The 11,266-nt window shown below is 38.4% G+C and overlaps 1 protein-coding gene across 2 annotated transcripts; it reads left to right on the top strand.

The window, feature by feature from the left end:
• The first annotated feature begins 1,184 nt into the window (after positions 1-1,184).
• On the top strand, positions 1,185-10,229 carry EFCAB1 (EF-hand calcium binding domain 1). Of its 2 annotated transcripts, XM_008706666.1 has the most exons (6): positions 1,185-1,242; positions 5,261-5,419; positions 6,149-6,253; positions 7,297-7,448; positions 7,724-7,828; positions 10,170-10,229. In XM_008706666.1, the coding sequence occupies exons 1-6, from the start codon at positions 1,185-1,187 to the stop codon at positions 10,227-10,229; spliced, it is 639 nt and encodes a 212-aa protein (XP_008704888.1). The 2 variants fall into 2 exon arrangements, with proteins under 2 accessions (XP_008704888.1, XP_008704889.1); XM_008706667.1 differs by lacking the exon at positions 5,261-5,419.
• Positions 10,230-11,266: the final 1,037 nt, after the last annotated feature.

Raw genomic sequence — 11,266 nt, 5'->3', positions numbered from 1 at the left:
AGGCCCCCATCCCAAGACCCTGAAATCACGATTTGACCTGAAACCAAGAGTTGGCCCTCAACTGACTGAGCCACCCAAGTGTCCCTGAAATAATTTGCTTTCAAAGGTATTTTCCCCACTTACGTAAAACAAATAGGTAGACACACTGGAGAATACTGTAGGTTTTGTGCTTCTGGCTAAGCTGACCCATTTTATTCCTATCTTAATTCAAAGAGGGTGTCCCATCTGTGGTTAAGAAGAGCAGAAAGTCCTCCTACATTAAAAGACACAGAACCTGTCTTTCAAATAAGTAAAAGACCAATTTTACTGGGATATTTTTCAGAAAAGTAAGGTTGGTTTGTACCCCACAGACAAGTGTCACTTGTCAACCTGTCTCTTTGGGAGGCTGCCTCTTTAACTAGCTTCACATTGCGGATGGCTTTTCCCAGATTCACCAACAACCTCCACTTCCATTCCAAGAATGAAGGAAGGTGAGGAGAAGAACTATTCCAAGTTACTTTCGCTTCCAGTAAGATCACTAAAATTTGAAGATATCTTGTTTCAGGCTACCTCCAGGCATCATAGCAAAAACACTGACAACCAAAATTGTGGCTCAGCTTTAAGGGCAAGCTCCTCACCCTCTTACACCCCACAAAACAACGTTGGGATAACACACCTGCTAATTCCTGAAGCTCCTCCAAGTTCCCTCAGGTCTCCCTGAAGACCTTAAGCTTCGCTTGATGTGATGCTCACCATCCAAAATATCTCTCACGCAGCGTGCACAACATATTTTTAGATCTCAATTCACAGTGCAGTCCATCAAAGGGGCTGTGAACCCAAAAGACAGCAACAAAACTAAAACTCCAACCTCAGCAATCAGAGCACAGTCCGCAACTACCTGACCGCAACTACCTGACGGGGATCCTCCAAGAGGGACAGCGCGCCCAGACCCAGGAGCCAATAGGTGGCTGGCCTAGGCGTTGCCATGGCCACGTTGTGTGTTAGGGCCGCGCACACACCCCGCGCACGCCCGGAAGCCAATCGGCAGCCGGCTGAGGCGTTGCCATGGCCACTCTGTGAGTTAGGGCCGCGCGCGCTCCGGGTTGGGGAGAGTTGGCCCAGCTGCCCCAGGCCCAGGGCAAGCACGGGTCCCGTTAGCCGCGCGCCCTTAGACACCTGCCGCTGCCCAATTCCAGACAGCCGGCATGAACCGCAAGAAGCTGCAGAAGTTGACGGACACCTTAACTAAAAACTGCAAGCACTGTAAGTAAGAATCAAGTGCTTGATGAGCAGAAGTTCCTGGAAGGGCTTGTGTTCTACCTGGTACTAACTAGGTCCGCTGCTCAGCCTGCTTCCCACCTCCGGTCTGAGTACCCGTGGAGCCTCCTTTACGTCCCCTAAAGAGAAGTCTGGAAGGGAATTCCTTGATGGTAGTTCCTTGGGCCAGGTATCCATGCTTGCCCGTGATCTTAAGGACCAGTGTATAGGTGTCCAGGCATCAAGTACTACACTCCCACACATGCACACTTTCTTCTCAAACTCTCTTCTTAACTCACCTTTCCATTGTAGAAACGTTATTTATATAATGACACGGCATGTGTGGTTTTAGCCTCAGACACAGGTGTCAAATATGTATTGAAAACCACCGGACTCAAGAAAACTAGCATAACCAACACACACCCGCTTCCTAGCTCTTTTTAGTGCAAATAAACTGGTGGGATTGAAGTTCTGAAAACTTATCAGGAGATCCATAAGGGAAAAATGGTTATCAATAGCTGAACATCCTTAGAAAAGATAAGTTGAAATGGCACAAACACTTGTATCTCAGAGCAAGAAAATGCGTCTGGAGACTAAAGAGATCCACAAAGCTAAACACACAGCAAAGAATCTGCTCCCAACTCCAAACGTGGACTTTGTGGTTGCTGGTGGGGTTTCGAGGAAAAGGAGACTTTGCAGGTGTGACAAAATGAGCACTTACTAAAGATATCTGCTCCAGTCTCACATTCTAGAACATGGTCTTAGAATTTCATAGGTAACTTTAGAATTGTATTCAGACTGAAAAACAGAACTGTACTTGGGGAAGGACACTATGAATGTGGTTTAGAATGAGAAAGATACTGTCTGATGAGCAAGCTTATAAATTGTTGCTGATTGCAAAACTAAAGGCCACTTGAGAAAATAGGAAGAGCCATAATCCCAGTACCACCCCCATTGCGCAAAGGAGGAACGGGTTTATTGTAGTTCTAGACCTTATAGGATCTAGTGCCTTCTAGTTGTATTTAGTATCTAATATAATAAGTGGTGAGATGTGCTCCCTTAGTGAAGTGGCACTGTAAATAAGTTATGGTGTGTATAAACATCTGAAACTTCTTAGAAAAAAAAAGCCATCCTATAATTTAAGGTATTATTATGGTTATTATAATGTGGTGCGAGTTTGTTCTGTTATTGTTTTTCTCAAAATAATTCTATTTCGGGGCGCCTGGGTGGCTCAGTCATTAAGCATCTGCCTTCGGCTCAGGGCACGATCCCAGAGTCCTGGGATCGAGCCCCACGTCAGGCTCCTCTGCTGGGAGCCTTCTTCTTCCTCTCCCACTCCCCCTTCTTGTGTTCCCTCTCTTGCTGGCTGTCTCTCTCTGTGTCAAATAAATAAATAAAATACTTTTTAAAAAATTAAAAAAATAATTCTATTTCAAGGAAAAGACCAGATCTTCTTAAAACACCTAGTGAACATTTTGAAAAAGCAATGCAATAATGATATACACAATGCTGAATTTGATTTAGTCCCTGTTCAGTAAGTATGCAATGTATTGCAAACACTCATTCTGTGAACAATCAAAAGGTGAATGTATTAAAAGGTAAATGAAAACCTGGCAGGAAAAATACTTAATTCTTTTGATTTTTGTCCTTACATCAAGTTTTTAAAGTGGGCCTTAAAAACCTTGATAATTACTAGTTAAATTCTATAGAAATATTTATAAGTCATAGACATTATAATTAAAAACTTATTTAAACAGAGAACCTTTCCCCTAAAGTCAAATTTCCTTTTAGTTGCTATATGATAATCCCACCAGGATGAAATGGATAAATTCTGTAGAATCAGAGAAAAAAATATCTTAAGTGATTGCCCAGCTAATCTACCATTCTACAGATATGATATGCAGAACACATTTAGACCAATCCAAAAAGATGAAAATCCATTCTTGAATTTCCCTTAATTTCATTTAGTATTTTATTCTGGAATTTAAGAAACATCTCAACAAGAAAAACTTTCTTATAGCTAATCTTGGATCCTTTGGGTAATAAATTAAAGTAATATTCTTTACTTTTTATTTTAGCCAAGATGGAAAAATGGCTAATCAACATCCCCTCTGCAAACATTTCATGTACATGAACATCATTCTTCATGCAGGCTTTTCTTCTCCAACCAGTAGTAGCTCTTTTATTTTTGGAGGTCTGTGTGTGTGGTTAAAAATACATCTTTCCCAACGGAAACTACCTATTTAACTATGACTCCTCATTTCCCCCTTTGCCAGCCCCTGGCAATCACCATTCTACTTTCTGTGTCTGTGAATTGGACCACTCTAGGCACATCATATAAGTGAAATCATACAATATTTGTCCTTTTATATCTGACTTATTTCACTCAGCAGAATGTCTTCAAGGTTTATCCATCTTGTAACGTGGGTCAAAATTTCCTTCCTTTTCAAGGCTGAATCATATTCCATTGTATGTATACATTGCATGTTATTTATCCATTCATCCACTGATGGACAGTTAGTTTGCTTTCACATTTAAGGCTATTGTGAATAACATTGCTATGACATCTGATTCCCTGCTTTCAATTTTTTCAAGTATATACCCAGAAGTGGAATCACTGGATTACATATTATTTCTATGTTTAATTTTTTTTTGAAGAACTGACATGCCATTTTCCACAGCAACTAAGAGTTATTTTTAAAATTGTAACCATTATGTTCTTTTCTACTATTTAACCAGGTTTTTTTAACCAAATCATTTATTTCCTCAAATTTTCAGTGTTCCTCCTAAATTGTGTCACCCCAAACCAGATCTCCCACTCAAACCTGTCCTGACTTGTAGATGAAGCATGATTTCTCCATTCCTATCTGGTGTCTTCCTTATTTTATTTTTTTCTGCAATATAATCATTTTCTTTTTTTCCCCAATTTTTAAAATTTCATTTATTTAAACCAAAAAACAAAACAAAACAATTCACCCTTTAAATGCACATGTTTCATCCTTGTTTTTAGAAGTACTGAACTGTAATTTTGTTTTGTTTTGAAATAAAACCCTTCTCATCCTCCACCTATACTTGATATTTAAACTCACTTTTATGGCAGGCAATAATGCTTCCACCTACATACCTCAAATGGGAATTGGAACACAAATAATTAGCTTAGGGTTTATAAAATCTCTTTTTTTTCTTTTTTTAAACACTTTTTATGCATTTATGTGTATGGACGAGCATACATGTCTGTGTATCTATTTTAAATAAACATTCCCTTTCTCCAAAATTCTACTGAATACTTGCGTGTTTTTTAATAATTTTTTATTATGTTATGTTAGTCACCATACAGTACATCCATAGTTTTTGATGTAAAGTTCTACGATTCATTACTTGCGTATAACACCCAGTGCACAATGCAATACGTGCCCTCTTTGCGTGTTAATTTTCACATCATATACAACAAGAAACATAATGGGTGCTATAATATGGTTAAATGCTTCTTTATTGGAAAAAAGTCACCTTTTTTCTGATATACAGCTTACTGATTTGACTAAGGCTGATGATGTGAAGTGAAATTTTTTGCCTAGTGTTCAGGAGTCTGGTATCTATTTCCAGGCAAAGTTAAGTTGTAAATCTCATAAATGCCTATAATCAAAATGCTGGGGAAAAGTTACCATTCTTAAGCATTACCTTGCTTACTTTGAATTGCACCTCTATTGCCTTAAAGTTTAGCATCTGACCCCATAATCATTATTCAGGTAACTTGGCTAATATTCTTTTCTTCCTAAATGTGACTGAATTTAATATTCAACTCCTGTTTGGAAGGAAAGCTGTTTCTCTTATTTTAGTGGAGAATCCTCTGTGTGGTGGTCATCCTCTATTATGGGTTGTGAATCTTAAAACAAGATAGTCTTTTGTTGAAAACTAAATATTTGATGGCCTTGATGCTGTCCATAAACTCATTAACACAAATTTTAAGTTAGAAATTAAAGAGTAAAATGCATTTTTGTTATATCTTAATTTTATTTTTTCACAGTTAATAAATTTGAAGTGAACTGTCTTATAAATCTTTTTTATAATTTGGTGGGAGAAGTAACAGAGCGGCAAGGTATCACTATTGGACTAGATCGTAATGCATTTCGAAACATCCTGCACATGACATTTGGAATGACAGATGACATGATTATGGACAGAGGTAAGAAGACATACAATATTCAGATGGGCTAGATCCAGCCATAACTGGAAAAAAATGTTTGGAGTTTGAATATATTCTTGGCAGGAAGCTTAATGTTCTGAATTCCCAATTTCACTTGAATATAAAAAATTAATTTGTGTGTTCATTGGAAAGGGTCATAGGGAAGGTGATTCTACTCACTCTGATCTGTGTATTTAAGAAAAGGACAAAGTCCAGCTTGAATAATTAGGATTTACTTACTTTATATCCAAAAATCTAAAATATTTCTATTTCTACTTAGTGAATATAATAATGAGAATAATAGTTTTAGAAGGATATATAAATTTCCTTATATATCAAAAATATTTCAATAAAAATTAAGTTGTAACTTTATCTGTTGTGTAATAGCATTACTTTTCTTGAGTAAGAAAAATATAAAATCACATATTTTATGTTAACATATCAACATATTTAATATACCAATATATTCATATATTAATAATTATTGATTAGTATATTTAAATACTTAGAATTTACTTTGTTTCCACAAAATATGAAGGGATTGTGTGAAAGTTTAAATAAAAGAGTTTTCCAATGCTATAATATTTTAGTTTACTCCTTTATCGAATGAGAATGTTGGACCATCTGATCCTGAAGTTTTGTTTACATTTTGAAAATGGGTAGCACCAGTGTAAATATATTACTGAGAAAAAAATGCAGCACAAGTATTATGTTGTATTTCTCTCTTAGTATTCCGAGGTTTTGATAAGGACAACGATGGCTGTGTAAACGTATCAGAGTGGATTTATGGATTATCAATATTTCTTCGAGGAACTTTGGAAGAAAAAATGAAATGTAAGTGAAATAAGTCAGGCAGAGAAAGACAATTATCATATGGTTTCACTCATTTATGGAACATAAGAAGTAGGAAGATCGGTAGGAGAAGAAAGGGATAAAGAAAGGGGGGTAATCAGAAGGGGGAATGAAGCATGAGAGGCTATGGACTTGGAAACAAACTGAGGGCTTCAGAGGGGAGGGGGGTGGGGGAATGGGATAGGCTGGTGATGGGTATTAAGGAGGGCATGTATTGCATGGTGCACTGGGTGTTATAGGCAACTAATGAATCATGGAACATTACATCAAAAACTAAGAATATACTGTATGGTGACTAACATAACATAATAAAAATTTAAAAAAAATGAAATGTAAGATTTCAGGTTACCCTATTGCTTTTACATTAGGATTAATGTATCTAAAGAACTTACATCCATGTCTTCCAACCCAGCCAGTAAAATAGGTTTGTTTTTTGGTTGGTTGGTTTGAATCCCCATTAACCTCTTTTATGGAGCAAATTCAAGTCAATAATAAATATTGAAAAAAGTTAATACCAAAGAAAATCAAGAGGCTCCGAGGAGTAATTCATTCCAACCAAGATTGTATAAGCATGTACTATACATGCTAACTATGTACATATGCATTTATGTATTAAGGTATTAAATATTTTACATATTTCATTACCTGAATTGTTAACCATCGAAGTAGAGAACCTTAATTAGAGTGTTCTGATTCTTAACTCTTAATTCATTCTGATGAACTCTGTTTAAGGATCATATTTCAGTCAGTTTTCCAAGAATTTCAAGGTGAAACAGTCAAATCATTGTATGCTTTGTATGCATTGTATGCTTGGCATGCTTATTCATAGCTGAGTCATTTTCTAAGGGTTGTTGGCTATATTCAACAAGTGTACATTAAGCATTTACTATAGAAATTAGATTGCACTAAGTCCTGCAGGCTTGACATGAACATCCACAATACAGACCTTGGCCTTGAACATTTTATCAGAGCAAATATTCCCTTAGTCATAGTATCAAATTCATAATTGGTTATTTTTTTAAAAGATTGCTTTGAAGTGTTTGATTTGAATGGTGATGGATTCATCTCAAAGGAGGAAATGTTCCATATGTTGAAGAACAGCCTTCTCAAACAGCCCTCTGAAGAAGACCCCGATGAAGGAATTAAAGATTTGGTTGAAATAACACTTAAAAAAATGGTAAATATGGGAAATTCAGGGTTTTATATTGAAATTTATAGGCCAGAATGGGATAGAAATAAGAATTCAAATATTAATTATCAGTTTCCTGCTTGGTGAAGCAAAACACTATATTGTGCTTTTTAATTATAATATTAAAAGCTCTTTTCAATTTCACTATTTAGTCTCTCATTTTTCCAACACCTTTCTTCTATCAACACGTGACAATGAAAATATGGTTTGTGTTTGCATAAGTATTATACACGTTGACTTATGCATGGCTGGTCACCCCCTAGGACCATGACCATGATGGGAAGCTGTCCTTCACAGACTATGAACAGGCTGTGAGAGAAGAGACCCTTCTACTGGAAGCTTTTGGACCATGTCTACCGGATCCAAAGGTAACGATATTACTTTCACTGAATAATGACTAATATATAATGTAGGATCAACAACCCAGGACTTCTTGGTTTAGTGAGTGAAGGATCAGATGAATTACATTCACCTACAGAGAATAGCTTCTAAGTAGAGAAAGCCAACTGAAGAACTGCTAGTTCATTTCATAGTACTGCTGTAGCCTAATGGTATTTTTTTCCCATTCATTAACCCATTCATTCCCATAAGAAAAAAATACTAAAGCATAATGTGTTCTAGAAACACAGATGAAAGGTTCTATGTCTGCATTCAAGGGCTAATATATTCCTGGGAAAAGCCAATGTGAAAATAATTACACAACAGTGTGATAAGTATTGCTATAATAATAATGACTTGTTCAGTGCTTCATCTATGCCAGGCAATGTCTTAAGCACTGCCCCCATATTACTTCATTTAATCCCCCAAACAACCTTATGAAGGATGTAGTATTATTAATCCTCATTTTATATATGAGGAAACTGAGGCTCAGAGCGCTTAGATAAGTTGTCCAAGTTCAGTCACCAATTATGGAGTACCCTGCATTTCCTGGTGCTCAAGTCCATAGAGATATGTGTAGTAGAGTGTTGCAATAGTCGAGGGCATCTTATCCAGCTGTATGGAATCACAGGTGAACGGCTGATGGGACAAGAAAGGCTTACCTGGGTTGTTAGGCCACAATAGTTAGCCAGGTCAAAATGGAGAAGAGCAATCTAAGCAAGGGAATGGCCTATGCATGAGGATCGGGAGGCAAAAGAGAAATAAATACTGTATTAGGAGAGCACTCAGTGTGATATGAGACGGATGTTGAGGCTGGACGTGCATAGAAGAGCCAAGTCCAATGGAGTTTGAGCTTAGATTTTGTCTTGAAGATCATGAGGATTACTTGGAAGATTTTAAGCCAGTGGAGTGACGTGATATATAAATACTGCCATATCCACCTTCCCAATCTCTAGTCGATATCTCCAGCTGCCTACTCAACACGTCTAGTAGATAATCTCAGTAAACTCTTGGTTTTCCCCTAAAAATTGATCCCCACCATCTTCCCTGCCTCAATAAATGACACCCCTGTACACTCAGTTTTAGTCAGAAACCTAAGTCATTCTTAATCTCCCTCTTAGAGTGCTATCAACTACTACTTCAAAATCTATCCTTGAATATAGCCTCTTTTCCACACATCTGTGATTGTCAACCTAAATCAAGCTGCCACTCAGTCAGCCAGTCTTGGTCATTAGCTTTCTTGCTTCTACTGTTGTCCTCTACTGACTAACCTCCACAACAGCCAGTATATTTGGAAATACAGATGCTGTCATGCCCCTCCCTTGCCTGAAACCCCCAGTGTGTCTGAAGTCTATTCAGTGGCCTCCTTTTCTCTCTCCAACCATGGTCTCCTACTATCTTCCCAATGGAAGGCTTCTGCCCTGGAGCATTCCAGCCACCTTGCTGTTCTCCCTAGGTGCCTTTGCACTTATGGTAGCCTCTGTCTAGCATCCTGTCCCCAGACCCTCACATGCCTCAGACCCTCCCTCCATTCAGTCTCTGCGCAGATGCCATCCACTGTCTTAACTTCTCCTCGCCTTCCACTCCTCACCACTGCCTTTTTCTTCTTCATAGTTCTTATCATTGCATAGAATATATTTACTCATTTACATATTGTCTGTCTCAACACATGGATGGGAAAGAATGGAAAGGAAAAGGAAAAGGAAAAAAGTAAAGAAAGAAAGAAGAGAATTTTCCTTAATCTCACACCCAATCCCAAATAGAAGTAAGAAATTACTTCTATTTCCTGTCCAATGCCTTTTTTTTTTCACAGTCAAATGTCGTGAGAGAATTGTCTGTATTTGTGACTTGCACTACCATGACTTCTTCAGCATACCCCCGAAACTGCTCTTGCTGAGGTCACCACACCCTACTTGTTAATAAATCCCAAGCATAGGCTTCTTGTCTTGTTGGGCTACATCCCTTCCCCACCCCAGCTCTCAGTGCAGCTTTTCAGCTCCAGGAAGTATCTCCACTCCCGCTTTAGCCTGGCTGTGATACCACATGGCCTCCTGGACTCCAGAGCCCTGCTGTGCTTACCTTCCCTATAGTGAATTAAGCCCAGTTTCCGGCCATCCAGCCACCAGGCTGGAGGCTCCTAGAGAGCTATGTCATGTGCTGTTGCTCATCTTTGTGGTCCCAGAGTGGAAAATGCATGAGTGTCACAAGTTCTTGGTCCCCACTCCTCTTTAGTTATCCTGTGGCTCTTCAAACATAAAGGAGACATACAGAACATTTTGTTTTTCTTACCTTTTTTGGAAGTCTGTACTAATTTGAGCACATTTTTTACAGAGTCATATGGAATTTGAAGCTCAAGTATTCAAAGATCCAAATGAATTCAATGACATATGAATACCTAAATGTCTGTGTTGTCTCAAGTGAGTAAAAAAGGAGGCTCATATGTATTGTTTATTTTTCCTACTTAGCTCAGAAATATAATGTTGAGGGGCGCCTGGGTGGCGCAGTCGTTAAGAGTCTGCCTTCGGCTCAGGGCGTGATCCTGGCGTTGTGGGATCGAGCTCCACATCAGGCTCCTCCGCTAGGAGCCTGCTTCTTCCCCTCCCACTCCCCCTGCTTGTGTTCCCTCTCTCGCTGGCTGTCTCTCTCTGTCAAATAAATAAATAAAATCTTAAAAAAAAAGAAATATAATGTGGAATTGTGTGTTGTATCAATCAACAAGATGCAAGTGAAATAAATGGAAGACAGGAAGTCCCTTATTAAATGTTGGGTTTGGCAAGACAAGTTCACATTGCCAGATATTTTATCACATAGACTATCTGCTGAAGCATATAACTATCATAAAATGTGTATTAATGAAATGAATAGAAAGATTACATAATCATGAATTATTGAGGCAAAATTCCTCGTGTCAGAAAAATACTGGATATACATTTAAAAATCATTGAAACTACTGAATTTACTTTGGGCAGTAAATAATGAAGATAGCATCTAAAAAGGAAGAACAACAGCATTTAGCAACACCTCTCTGCTAGGCATTGAGGGACATTCAGAGAGCTGAAATCATCATGTACCTACTTCAGTATAATGCATATTACTGTTGGAGGCTTTGTCAGAATAATCTGCATAGACAGTAAGCATCTGAGGGCAGGGGTCCCTGCACCCACCTTTATGCCTATCAGAGCAGTAAGCACAGTCCTGTGCACAGAATGGGCCCCCAGTAAACACTGTGGATGGAAAAGTACAAAGTGCTACAAGATAAATCCAAATTCTTGGTGAGCAGAGGGGAAAGAAAGTGCTGTTTTTGTACATAGTGGATGATGTGGCCGCAGCTTTCAGTCTATCTCTGGAGTCACTCTGATGCTCTCCACCCCATTGCAGATTGCTACAAAGGCCCCTGTCTTCCCCGACTCCCTCTGTCTCTCCACCTC

Source organism: Ursus maritimus, unplaced genomic scaffold, assembly GCF_017311325.1.
Source record: "Ursus maritimus isolate PB19 unplaced genomic scaffold, ASM1731132v1 scaffold_9, whole genome shotgun sequence".
Classification (NCBI taxonomy): Eukaryota; Metazoa; Chordata; class Mammalia; order Carnivora; family Ursidae; genus Ursus; species Ursus maritimus.
This window is presented reverse-complemented; position numbering and strand designations above follow the sequence as displayed.